The sequence below is a fragment of the Mytilus trossulus genome, chromosome 10 (assembly GCF_036588685.1).
Source record: "Mytilus trossulus isolate FHL-02 chromosome 10, PNRI_Mtr1.1.1.hap1, whole genome shotgun sequence".
NCBI classification, from domain to species: Eukaryota; Metazoa; Mollusca; class Bivalvia; order Mytilida; family Mytilidae; genus Mytilus; species Mytilus trossulus.
In genome coordinates, this window is record NC_086382.1 from 49535055 (window position 1) to 49550305 (window position 15251).

Consider the following 15251-nt stretch of genomic DNA (forward strand, 5'->3'; position numbering starts at 1 on the left):
TCTAGGAACCAAAAGACATCTTTCTCCAGTAAAAGTAAGATCCACACTGATGATATGTACAAAATGATTGTGCCAAACACCACTTCAATAACATTTTGAAACACGTTTCCTATATAAGAAAATAATCAATAGCATTATATATATAGTCTGGCTCATATTCTTTTGTTTCATATAACTTGGCTTTATCTATCATTGTCTATCTCAGTTTATTTAAATATATGACACATTTGCAGTGCTGCATTCAGATCTTTTCAATAATCAATAAATAGCAGTCAACTGATAGTAATAATATACATGATGTAGAAGTGTTTATAAAATAAAATAAGACGCTCCATTCAACAACTAAATATAGACTAATTAATAAGGATATTTGTTCATATTAATACAAAAATAGATTACACATCACTAAAAAAAAACAAGTTAATCTGTATCAAGCTGCGTTAAATAGTTTGCAATTCAATTTGAAAATCTATAAACATTTTAGTATTTAATCTCCTATTATTGTACATTTTGTATGCTTGGGATAAAGGCTGCAATTCAATGATCATAGGTGTTGGCAGATAAGTACTTTCCCTACATTTTTTCTGCAATGACATGTACATGTAATAGGTTTGATTTGGCTGTATAGCTTCTAATAATGAAAGGGGAATTTTTCCATAGGGACACAGATGATGCCCCCTCTAGCATATTACATTATAAAGGGACATAAATCAAGAACTGTAAAAGTGAAACTGCCAAAATTTGAACTTAAAACTAAGTTTAGTAGTTATAAGCATTATGTATATACATTTCACTAAATTTAGTTGAGACAAACTTAAGTTAAAAAAAAAACCGAAAAAATCAGCAATTTTTACATTTGTTAAGGAGCATAAGCCTAGCATGGTAATACAAGTGCTTGTAAGCACTAAACAGTAAAGATTGCTTTAATTTAAAACAGTTGGTAGAAAAATTGAATATTGCATAGTATAAAGCATTAATGGTTTAAGTTGATTCAACTACCATTCTGGACAAAGAAAGATAACTTCAATTTTTGAAGAAGATTTTAAAAAGCATTGATTGTAGTTGATTCACCATAATTATGGACAAAGAAAGATAACCCAAATTAAAAAAAAAATGATTGATTAATATTTATGAATTTTTTCAGCAATTTTTCCATTTGAAAAGAGCATAAGTCTTGAACAGTAAAAAGTGGTGGCCCCAAAATTAGAACTTGATCTGTATATTGTAGTAATAAGCATTGTATATAAGTTTCATAACATTTGGTTGAGGCAATTTAAGTAACAGAACGGAAACAAAATATTTAGCAATTTTTCCAGTTGTAAAGGGACATAACTCTAAAACAGTAAATGTGACGCTACCAAAATTCAAACCTGATATGTTTTTATTGGTAATAAGCATTGTGGATAAGTTTGATAACATATGGTTGTGGCAAACTACGGATAGAGAATGGAAACCAACTTTGGGACATAAAGACATAGGTACGTATGTACATAAGGACAAGGGTAAAACTTAATGCCCCCTCCGCTTTAAAAATAATAATATGATAAAATGATTAAAATGTTTCAGATTAAAAATAACAAGTAAAGGTACTATTCACTATAATGTGAATTATTTTGACCTATTTAATTCAATCTTTTACATACCTATTCCACAAAAACATTTCATCATGTAAATAACTTCCCATTCCGATATGCAAAACCATACAGGTAATATAGACAATAACCTAAAAAAGGATGAAAAGTACCTTCATGAAAGATGTTTATTATTTCATGCTGATTGTAAACATTTATTTTCTCTAGTGTTGTCAATTCGTACACTTTTGCCTAACCGATTACTCAGATAATCGTTCGACCAATTAACTGGTAGTTCAAGTTGGTGTTTGAAAACCTTATCAATAGAACCCTCCACATAGATTTAAGATGTGGTATGGGTGTCAATTTGACAACCTTTCATCCAAGTCATGAATACGCTTTTAAAATTGAAGTTTTACCTTAAACATTATAAGGCTTGTTCGTGAGGATTCCTCGCGAAGTTTGACTTTTAATAATCAAATACACTGTATCAACTATAGCGTTTGTACCAACTTCAGATTGAAAAATAAAAAAAACTTAATCTCGTAGAATTGAATATGTCATATGTCTGAAACCGATTATTCTTTACTTTTCATTGTTGTTTCCCCAAATAATGTGGCGTTTCGATTTGAAATTAGTAATTATAAAAAAGAAGATGTGGTATGATTGCCAATGAGACAATTCTTTACAAAAGACCAAAATGACGCAGAAATTAACAACTATAGGTCACCGTACGACCTGTTTCTTTCCTGTGTTTGCTTTTTTCTTTTAGCATGTTTCTCGTACTAACACGTATACATTGGGAACATTCACATTTGTTTGTATTTCACATTCTTTTTTCTAATTTAAAGTAAGACTAACCCTTGCACTACGGAGGGTGCACATTTAGATGTAGGTTTACACAATATTAGATCATAAACAAAATAGTGAAGTAATTAGTAAAATTTAATCTCATTGCTAATTTAAAACAAGAGTGCACACACTGAAATGTCTCGCCTTCTTTACTAATCATTGATATTATGTTGATAGTACTAAGTATAAAGCTTTATTACAACTGTCACATAAACTTAACATTAACCAAGATAGCTAAACAAAGACCAATGAACCATGCAAATGAGGTCAAGGTCAGATATACCATGCCAGGCAGACATGTACAGCTAACAATGCTTCCATACAACAAATATAGTTGACCTATTACTTAAAGTTTAAGAAAATTAGACCAAAACACAAAAACTTAACACTGCAATGAACCGTGAAATTAAGGTCATGGTCAAATAAAACCTGCAAGACTGACATTTAGATCATAATATATTTCAATACACCAAATATAGTTGACCTTTGGCATATAATATTAGATAAAAAGACCAAAACTTAAAAAAATAACTTTGACCACTGAACCATGAAAATGAGGTCAAGGTCAGATGACATCTGCCCACTAGACATGTACACCTTACAATCATTCCATACAACAAATATAGTAGACCTATTGCATAAAGAATGAGAAAAACAGACCAAAACACAAAAACTTAACTATAACCACTGAACCATGAAAATGAGGCCAAGGTCAGGTGACACCTGCCAGTTGGACATGTACACCTTACAGTCCTTCCATACACCAAATATACTAGCCCTATTGCTTATAGTATCTGAGATATGGACTTGACCACATGCACCAAAACTTAACCTTGTTCACTGATCCATGAAATAAGGTCGAGGTCAAGTGAAAACTGTCTGACGGGCATGAGGACCTTGCAAGGTACACACATACCAAATATAGTTATCCTATTACTTATAATAAGAGAGAATTCAACATTACAAAAATTCTGAACTTTTTTTTCAAGTGGTAACTGAACCATGAAAATGAGGTCAAGGACATTGGACATGTAACTGACGGAAAGTTCGTAACATGAGGCATCTTTATACAAAGTATGAAGCATCCAGGTCTTTCCCCTTCTAAAATATAAACGTTTTAAGAAGTAAGCTAACACCACCGCCGGGGCCGCTGTAGCCGCCGCCCGATCACTATCCCTATGTCGAGCATTCTGCAACAAAAGTTGCAGGCTCGACTATTACTGTTAAAAAAACATATATACTAATTATGTTTCTTTAAGATCTTGCCTGAAATCTAATTAGTTTTATGTTTTTAGGATTAACAATAGCAATCAATATACTGGACAATTATTGATGTGTCAAATTAATAACCAAGACGACAATTTTTAAATAAAACATAACTATATATATATTTAATGGTTTCAATACAAATGTAATTCAAATCTATCAAAATTAAATATATCTATCTTTATTTCTCAACAAACCAAATTCATTGGTATAAAGATGAAAAAAGTCCGGTTAACCTGTTAGTGTTTTTGGTATTCGGTATTCCGTCGTTTAACCGATTAACCGGTTAACCGGTTAACGGTTGACAACACTAATTTTCTCCAATTTATATTTGAAGAAAGAAAAGATAGCAGTATCCTTTACTCAAAGAATTATTTGAGTCTGTAATAATTTTGAATTCTGGAAAATTGAAAGGAATGTATGATGAAAACTAACTCAACTAAATAGGTTAAGCCTTGTGCCCATGGCTCAGTGTTTTTTTTAACACGTTAAGTTCGCACTAAAATACAAGTAAAAGTTAATTAAAACTTAGCCATGTGAGCAAGGAAGGATGAAACAATGCAATCCAAATTTGAACTTGATCATTTTTTTTATTGTGTAAGTTTCGTAACATTTGGAGACTGGAAATTCTGTTATGTTGTTTCACATGAGGTTCAATGACAAGAACAGGATCAAGGACAGAAAGATGGGTCAAAAACATTATATCCTATGGAATTTTGTTTCAAGGGTATAACTATGCAACAGTGCAATATAAAACATAAACACTGCAGATAAGAGGTCATTTGAATAGCTTGTGCTTTAAACACTGTTAATCAATGATCTTTTTTTCCTGGTGACATTTGAAATACTGTATCATTTGTTTAGAATTATTTGGAGGCTTTCTCCTATTAAATCATCTGATAGATATTGCATTTATTTACAACTCACCATGATTTATCAAAAAGGTCTTCATATTTGGTTGTCATCTCTCCGACACTTCTTTCCAACATATTCAAATATAAAAATACCCCAAAGCAAACAAAAGTTAAATATATCATAACTTCCATACACCAGAGTTCAGCGATAATATTTATAACAGCAACACATGTAAAGTTGCAAAGCCATAAAAATAAGCCCAAGATTACAGCAACCTCATCAGTAGGTAGACTTTCTGTCTGGCTATCTTTTTTCCTAAAAAATTGAAACATTTTTCTCAATCTTCAAAACGGATATATTGTGATATCATTTTAGCTCTATAAATCTTGCGAGAATTAAAGAATTTGAACCTTTGTGAGCATGCTCACATACCCATGTCCCAACTGAGTAAATAACAAAAAGAGTGTCAAAGACTGATAACTCCTACAAAAGTCAACTGATAAAAAATTCTTGCACATTAACTTATCATGTCTACAAAGTTTTATGAAATTCTGTAGTGTGGATCAGAGGAGTTTGGATCACAAACTGTTGCAGTAGTACATAGTATAAGCATGATTAGTAGGCCAATATTGTAAGTTCAAAGGGGCATAACTCCAAGAGAAAATTTTGAATCTTAATTTCCTGTTGACATGCAAATGGAAATAGTGTCCTAATTATCTACAAAGTTTTATTTAATTATGTTGTGTGGATTCAGTGGAGTTTCGATTACAAACTGTTGCAGTCATATAGTTATATATTATTATATAATAATGATGGATATCACTCATGGAAAGATTAGAACAGTAGTTTGAATTATTTCATATTAAGGTATGGTGGGGAAAAATGAACATTCATAAAGCATTATTGCATTTACAGCAAGTCTTTAGAAGGAAACTTGCTTTTCTAGGATGAGGATAAAATGAGCTCAAATTAAATAAAAGGGTCTCTAAATTTGCACAATTTCATTTAAACTGCAGTTTATATCTAATCGAAATTATGTTGCCAGTTCTGAACATGTTTCAAGAAAACAATAAAATGCAAAAATTCTTCTAGCAAATGCTACAAACTATCCTTGTAAGACATAAATTTAGACCAACAGCTAAAAGCTTAAAAGTGCCGACAAAAATAATCTAAAAATGTTGTTTAAGGGCATTTTGTAAGTTGAAACAGAGGTTATATGGTATTGAAGATTAAAAGTTTTAGAGTGCCTTTTGATCAAATTGTATAGTATTTTTCAACACAGGGCATTTTCAATTTTATTTTTCAACGTAAACCAATTAAAAAACTTATTTTATTGAAATGTGTATTCTTTCTTGATTGCAAAAATATATATTTACTTCTAATAATAATTCAAATGACTAAAATAGACATAATGATTGATGGGAAATAAACTAATAAACAATGGTTTGTTATAATTCAAAGTTTAAAATTTTAAAACTGTTTCAAGCAAATTCCTGATAAAAAAAGTGAACTAATCTAAATTGTTAATTATTTACAGATGATTATTGGAAATTTATCAAGTAAATTATAGGCCATACTTGAATACCTTTTATATATTCATATTTATATTCATATTTCATTTTTTTTAAGATCTTGTTAATCCATTAATCATTTATCTTTCAGATATAATTTACAGAATCACTTTATGTAATGTAGATCAAAAGTAATTGGCAATAAATAAATCTATCATCCTTATAAATATCAAACATCTAATATACACATTTGTGTATTTAATTATGAGGTCAAATACTTGTGTATTAAGAATTAGATGCATATAGGAGTGGTCTGTATAATTATGTAAGACTGAGGTTGATAGGTAATGTGGTCAATTTGATTGGCAGTTTAGGAGGCGGGGCATTGTAATTAAAGGTCCACCTTGTCTCTGATTGTTTAGTGATAATGACAGTTGTCAATCATACTAGTTGAATCAATACCCACTTACCTAATCAAAATGTTTTTAAACAAGAGGCTCTCAAGAGCCTGAATCGCTCACCTGAATTTTTTTGGTTTAATCTCTCATCAATGATTATTTTGGCTTTTCAATTTATTCAAATGTTCTTTGAATCGTCCTTTTTTCTTCAAAAGCAAAAAAAAATCATTTTCTCCTATGTTCTATTTTAGCCATAGGAGCTATGTTTCTTGACATACAAGGAAATGAAATATAAAATTTATACTAGATACTCTGAAACTCATTTAGCCTAAGTTTGGCTGAAATTGATACAGCAGTTTCAAAGGAGAAGATTTTTTAAAGTAGAAGATTTTTTAAAGTAAGTCAACATGATGATCAAATTGTGAAAAAAGTATTTAAAGGGCAATAACTCCTTAAGAGGTCAATTGACAATTTTGGTCAAATTGACTTATTTGTAGATCTTACTTTGCTTAACATTTTTGCTATTAACAGTTTATCTGTATCTATAATAATATTCAAGATAATGACCAAAAACTGCAAAATTTCCTTAAAATTACCAATTAAATGACAGCAACCCAACAATGGGTTGTTTGATTCATCTGAAAATTTCAGGGCTGATAGATATTGACCTAATGAACATTTTTATCCCATCTCAGATTTGCTCTAAATGCTTTCATTTTTGAGATATAAGCCAAAAACTGCATTTGACCCCTATGTTCTATTTTAAGTAACAGCGGGCATGTTTTTTGACGGATCAAAAATCTAAGCACACACTTTGTGCAGGATAATCTAAAGAACAATCATGCTAAGTTTCATCCAAATCTGTTCAGTAGTTTCAGAGGAGAAGATTTTTTAAAGTTAGCAAATATGATGAACAAATTGTGAAAAATTGTCATTAAAGGACAATAACCCCTTAAGGGGTCAGTTGACAATTTTGGTCATAATTAACTTATTTGTAGATCTTACTTTGCTGATCATTTTTGCTGTTTACAGTTTACCTTTATCTATAATAATATTCAAGATAATGACCAAAAACTGCAAAATTTCCTTGAAATTACCAATTAAGTGGCAGCAACCCAACAATGGTTTGTTTGATTCATCTGAAAATTTCAGGGCTGATAGATATTGACCTAATGAATATTTTTACCCCATGTCAGATTTGCTCTAAATGCTTTGGTTTTTGAGATATAAGCCAAAAACTGCATTTGACCCCTATGTTCTATTTTAAGTAACGGCAGGCATGTTTTTTGACGGATCAAAAATCTAAGCACACACTTTGTGCAGGATAATCTAAGGAACAATCATGCTAAGTTTCATCCAAATCTGTTCAGTAGTTTCAGAGGAGAAGATTTTTTAAAGTTAGCAAATATGATGAACAAATTGTGAAAAATTGTCATTAAAGGACAATAACCCCTTAAGGGGTCAATTGACAATTTTGGTCATATTAACTTATTTGTAGATCTTACTTTGCTGATCATTTTTGCTGTTTACAGTTTATCTTTATCTATAATAATATTCAAGATAATGACCAAAAACTGCAAAATTTCCTTGAAATTACCAATTAAGTGGCAGCAACCCAACAATGGTTTGTTTGATTCATCTGCAAATTTCAGGGCTTATAGATCTTGACCTAATGAACATTTTTACCTTGTCAGATTGGCTCTAAATGCTTTGGTTTTTGAGATATAAGCCAAAAACTGCATTTGACCCCTATGTTCTATTTTAAGTAACGGCGGCCATGTTTTTTGACGGATCAAAAATCCAAGCACACACTTTGTGCAGGATACTCTAAGGAACAATCATATTAAGTTTCATCCAAATCCATTCGGTAGTTTCAGAGGAGAAGATGTTTGAAAAATTGTTAACGACAACGGACGACGACGACGACGGACGCCAAGTGATAAGAAAAGCCTGTACATCAACACACCTTAATGACATACATTCTTGAATTAACTGCTCCAATAATATATCAATTTTTTGTCAGTTTATATTTGTATTATGTGCACATACATGAGAACCATAGGGAACTATATTTTAGTGTGAATGCATTAAGTAATAGTAGCTAACCTGTCCTGTTGTTAGGGAGGGTGGTGCCTAAGTAAAGATTTAGAACAAGTTCTAATCTTTCCAAAAACAAGAGGCTCTAAAGAGCATGTGTCGCTCACCTTGGTCTATGTGAATATTCAACAATGGACACAGATCGATTCATGACAAAATTGGGTTTTGGTGATAGTGATGTGTTTGTATATCTTACTGTACTAAACATTCTTGCTGTGTACAATTATCCCTATCTTTAATGATTGGCCCAGTAGTTTCAGTGGAAAATGTTAGTAAAAATTTACAAATTTTATGAAAATTGTTAAAAATTGACTATAAAGGGCAATAACTCCTTAGGGGTCAACTGACCATTTTGGTCATGTGGTCTTATTTTTAGGTCTTACTTTGCTGTAAATTATTGTTTTACAGTTTATCTCTATCTATAATAATATTCAAGATTAAAACAAAAAACAGCAAAATTTCCTTAAAATTACTAACTCAGGGGCAGCAACCCAACAAAGGGTTGTCCGATTCATCAGAAAAGTTCAGGGCAAATAGATCTTGACCTGATAAACAATATCAACCCCATCAGATTTGCTCTAAACGCTTTGGTTTTTGAGTTATAAGACAAAAACTGCATTTAACCCTATGTTCTATTTTAAGCCATGGCGGCCATCTTGGTTGGTTGGCCGGGTCACCGGACACAATATTTTATTGATTAATAGTATTAACTTCTTAAAAAATCTTTCCTTTGTAGTAAGAAACTGTGGAGTTTAATTTCAGAGATATCCATACACTTATTAAGTCTTAAACACAAGTTATTGTCTTTCAACTAGAACAATGCTTCTTTTTGGCCCCATATTCCTACATATTGGGGGAAATTAACCCCAAACTCAATCCCAGCCTTCCCTTTGATATATGGAACCATGTGGTACAATGTCAGGCGATCCATTCAGTTGTACACAAGAAATTGTCCTAAAACTAATAAAATGCTTGTTTTTGGCCCCTTTTTGGCCCTTAATTCCTGGACTTTTTGCCCCATAACCCTTAAAATAAATCCCAACCTTATGCTTATAATGGTAATAAACATTGTGGAACAATATCAGAGCAATTGAAATACTTGTACACAACTTATTGTCCTGAAACTAAATAAATGCTTGTTTTGGGCCCCTTTGGATCCCTAATCCCTAAATCTTTAGAACCATAACCACAAAAATTAATCCAAACCTTTCTTTTGTGTTTAAAAACATTGTGTTAAAATTTTATCAGTTTCTATTTACTTATATTAAAGTTATTATCCAGAAACCATCTGTCTCGGACGATACTGAGGACGACGATGTGATACCAATTGCAATATACAACCAACAAAATTTAAATTTTTTGGGTCGTATAAAAATGGCAAAACACATTCTACAAAACTAAACCTTAACCACTCTCTTCAACATGTGAATTTGAAAAACATATCAAATTCTAGGGACCATGTTTTTTACCTTGATCATAAGATACCTATTTTTGTGATTCTTATAACAGTTAACAGTTGATGCTGCCCAACATCAAGTGATGAGAAAGCTTAATAAAAAACAGTCATAATTAAAATCATACCTTTTGCTTTTTTTGTCATTCTTTTCTTTCACACCATTATAATTAAGTAACTTTAAATCAGACATCAGTACCATTTTATATTCCTCAATGCTCTCTTGAAAATTGCAATCATAATGTTCCATGGCATCAATAATATGTTCATTCTTAGCATATCTGCTGTCCAGTCTATAATTAGGTATATGACAGTTTTCACCATCATCTTTTGTCTCATTATCTGTAATATATAAAACTTATGCAATAATGTCCTTTGCTACAGTTTGAAATTTTGTTTATGCTTACTGAAATATAAATAAATAAGAAGATGTGGTATAAAAACCATTTACAACTCTCCATCAGAGACTAATTACAACATTTAAGTTTTAACAACTACAAGTCATAACAGGCAAAAATTTAGCAGACGAAATGACGGTTTAAGTCACCAAAAATGCAAGAGTTATAAAATCACTTAAACTGGCAGGCCTTCTGACTTCATAGTGAAAATCAAATCGCTATCACAATAGATAATAGGGAGGCAACTAGAATTTTACAAGTCTCACAGGTAAACATAATCAAACAAAAATGGCACTCTACAATGAAAATAAAAATTTTTCAAAACGACCTAAGACTAATACTGTTGACGTTTAAATGAAATAAATACAAAAGTGACTTTGAAAATCCATGGATTTAACATTCAATACTATTGAAACAAGAAACTGAGTGTCTGTTTGAGTTATTACTTTATGATATTTTTTATCTGAGGATGCTACTCAGCTGATTTGATTTCTTTTTATTTATCAGGAGACAATCAATTGTAGAATTCGGTAGGTTAAGGATGGGAATTTATGCAAAATGGTTTGCTTTTGTGAAATTCATTTTGCTGTTGCGAATTGACTATCTCGCCTAACAAAAAAAATATCTACCCACTCCACCACCACCCTTGTTCCAAGCAACACCAACCCAGAAAATAAAATAAAAAATACCCCTCCCCCCCACTTTTTTAACCCTCACCCATTTTCCAAACAACACAACCAAAAATGAAAGAAAATAGAAAATGATAAACAAAACCATTGGCTAAAATCAATATTCCTTAATTAATCATCATAAATTTAGTAGTAACTTCTTAATCCCAAAATTCCATAACTCCTTTATACATAATTTAAAAGCAATGTAAAAGGTAATCAAACATATCATATTGGGATGACCTCCCTTACACTGCTTTTAAATTGTCTCAATTTCAATTTATCCAGAAAAAAAAAGTGTTTCCCCTTTTTTGCCCCTAATTCCTAAATGTTTTGATTCATAACTCCCAATTTATAATTTCAGAGAGATTCATATACTTTAACACATGTTATTGTCTGGAAACTACAAACATAAAATTGAGAATGGAAATGGGGAATGTGTCAAAGAGACAACTACCCGACCAAAATAAATCAAAGAGCAGAATGCTCTGAGGGATACGATTGCCATAGTTTTCATTGACACATGTATAGCAGTTCTGCCAAATTTTCATTAAACAAATGCATGAGATTTGGCCAAAATTCAAAAGATCAAAGAGGAAAGAAATAGATCCAAGAATACTGTTGCAAAAAAAGCATGAACATGCGCGAGTCTCAAGCATTTTTGGCCGGTAACCCTGGTACAGCTGGATAGTATTATTCTCTAAACTAATTCAACTGCACATGCAAAATGTAACAATCTGAATAGTCACTCAACTTAAAGAATAGCCAATCCCCGTTACAAGTGTATGAGCCATGTACTTATTGTGTTTTATCGAATTATAGTTATCCTGTACCATTGTAAACTCGTACAATTAAAAAAAAAAAAACTCGTACCATTGCTAACTCGTTTAAATGCATTCAAATGGTGTTAAATGATGAATATACATGATATACGTTACTTTCCCCCAAAACCTCTTAAGTCTGTAAAATGTATATAATTTGAAAGTACAATGACCAATTTGTAGCTTATGTTCCTTGTATATTGGATAGAAAATACTGTGGCAGATGTAGATAATTAAGGTATATACAGTTTCACCCGAAGAAAATTTTTCATGAATAATAAAATCTTAGCAGTTAGTGAAAATGATTGCCAAAATTATTTTTACTGTCTATAAATAAATGAAACAATGAAATTTAACTGATTCCTGTTAAGAGGGTCCGCATTTTCCCCGCAAAAAAAGCACATGGCTTTCAACAATTGTAAACATAGCATTCAATTTGTGATCATGGATTACAGCTTTAATTAACTTAAATTGGATATATATATATTCAACATGTTCAATTTTAATAAGGTACAGTTAATGCAATGTTTTAATTAACTTTCCTCTGGATTAAGTTCTACAGTGGCGGATCCAGAACTTTTCCTAAGGGGGAGCCCGCTGACTGACCCAAGAGGAGGCCCGCTCCAGTCATGCTTCAATGATTCCCTTTATTATCAACCAAATTTTTTCCACAAAAAAAGGGGGGGCTGGATCCGCCTATGTTCTAGTTTGAAAGATCAGTTAAAACATTAATGCTTTAAAACATTCTTTATTTTTGTCTAAGTTTTCATTTAACTCCTGTGTAAAATTCAAGTAATTCAACTTTATTTCTATTAAGTTTACAAACAGAAACCCATAAAACATCATATTTTTTATATATTTTTCTGAATGTTACGACTTCCCAGTAGTACAAGTTAACTTTTTTGGTTCCAATGCCGTGGTACGAGTTAACTTGCTTCCGTATCTTATCATCGTAATTCTAGGAGGAACCCTAAACTGGACCCCTATCATATTGTGTTCACTTATCGCTACACTGACCTTCGGTGCGAAGCTATATATAGAACGGCGGACCAGTTTAGGAGGAACCCCATTTCTTACTCTTTAATTATTGAAGTTCCTTTGGGTCAGAGGGCATGACTCCTTTCCGTACACACTCCTCTGTTTACATTGAGATCGTTCTTAATATAATACGACGTTTACCGGCATTAACGAGTTAATTCTTCTTGACGAATACTTCGAAAAGGGAGACAACTCGAAACGATAACATGGAAGATTCCATTTCTGCTGAAGGGGTGTTATAGGTAATTTTTACGATGAAACATTTATTTTAATTTAAATTATGCATGTGATTTAAAATTATGCAACAACAAAAGCCCTCCATATGCAGACAGACATAGAAAGAATCCCATGAGTTTCAAATTAATCAATGAAGCGGGGAATCACTCAATCTGATACCCCTTGAAATCAGGAAAACTACACGCATGTGGGGTCTCACTAATTAGCGACAAAAAGCGTCAAGAAGCGACAAGAAGAAAAATAATAAGTGACAAAAAGCAACAAGAAGCTATTTAGCGACAAGAATACATTTTGTTATCACATACACCAAAATATTTTTTAGGATTATATTGAAAGATGAAGAAATAAAAAAAAATCGATGAAGAGATTGTGTACTTTTTATTATCATATTGATAGATGTGGAAATTAAACATGTGTAAGAGCAAAGGAAATGTAAACGCTATAAAATGAAAATAAAAACAAAGATTTGTCACCTTCCTTTTGAAGGATTTAATAAAACAAAAACATGAAATATTATTTCCTTCCCAACTGTACAATTAATTTTTCCTGATAGGACCAACATTAGCTGTGGCTTCACTCTAAGGTAATACACAATTAAGAGCAACAAATGAGATTAACTAGGTGCGTGTCCTTTGTTTTATTGCTACAATAACATCCATTAACACCTTCATCAATTACACGCACCAGAATATACAATTATTGTACCGAATAGTGAACAACTGTTGAAAACTCAAGATTGTCATCAGTTTCCTTTAATCTTCAATCTATATGCATAAACATGATAAATATCGTTAAATGAGACAATACACTAAATAAAATGATGAAAAATATTCACATTTTAATTATGTTTTCCTCTTGTTTGATTTCAGTTCTTAATTTGTATTTCACAATTTGTGTATGAATTTTCTGGACAATTATGCACAAATAATGCATTTTGCAAGTTAATTTTATATTGTACAAAAATGGTTTTAAAAACAAATAAAAAGACAAAATATACTTCCTGTGATACCTTATAAAATATCATGTAAATAAATGTAGCAACTGAATTAGATTTACAAGTTTCATTTTTCCCCCCTATCAAAATTAACTTTCCTGTAGTTGAAATTGTTTTCTTTTGCATATTTTTTTAATATTTATTTCGAATAAGTAATATAAATAAAAAAATGTTTTCTTGTCGCTAAATAGTTTCTTGTTGCTAATATTATTCTTCTTGTCGCTTCTTGTCTCTACAATTCTTTTTGTCTCTAATTAGTGAGACCACGCATGGACATTAATACATAAACAAACCGCGACTTGCGACTTGGAACAAGAACGTTTATTAAATGATATGATGAATGGTTCTCCATTTCTTTATGAGAGTACAGTATCAAATATCAGTTTCATAACGGTAAAATATAGAAATACTCCACTTCAGTTCTTGTGACAGAAATAGAATTATCGATCGGCTTTCAGAGAACTCTCGCAAGTTATCAAAATTTGGGAATTCCCTCTGACGTGTTTCTAAATTTATAAAAACACTAAATATAAATACTGTTTAATTCTGATTTTCCGTATTGTTAAAAACACGCATATAAGTCAAGGAAAATATCATACATGAAGATTATGAGTAAAACATTACAGGAAAGTTGTTTATGTTCAATTGTTTTGCTTGTTTTTACCTTTTAAAGCAAGACAATCATAAGAATCTGAGATGTTTCCGAATGTTTAGAATAAAACGAATGACGTGAGGGAGTGTGTCATAGGGTCAATGGTAAAAGTCTACAGATTGCTTGACAGCAATCGTATCCCAAAAAACACAACAGCAGAAGGTCACCAACAGGTCTTCAATGTAGCGAGAAATTCCCGCACCCGGAGGCGTCCTTCAGCTGGCCCCTAAACAAATATATACTAGTTCAGTGATAATGAACGCCATACTAATTTCCAAATTGTACACAAGAAACTAAAATTTAAATAATACAAGACTAACAAAGGCCAGAGGCTCCTGACTTGGGACAGGCGCAAAAATGCGGCAGGGTTAAACATGTTTGTGAGATCTCAACCCTCCCCCTATACCTCTAACCAGTGTAGAAAAGTAAAAGCATAACAA

At 31.6% G+C, this 15251-nt stretch overlaps 1 protein-coding gene across 1 annotated transcript in view; it reads right to left on the minus strand.

The window, feature by feature from the left end:
• Positions 1-4968: 4968 nt before the first annotated feature.
• LOC134687978 (uncharacterized) overlaps positions 4969-15251 on the minus strand; it is a 29750-nt gene continuing 19467 nt past the window's right edge. The window contains exons 7-8 of the mRNA XM_063548444.1: positions 10132-10345; positions 4969-4987 (exon numbers count right to left, since the gene is read on the minus strand). Coding sequence (XP_063404514.1) covers positions 4969-4987; positions 10132-10345 — 233 coding nt within the window. The remainder of the gene's footprint in view (positions 4988-10131; positions 10346-15251) is intronic.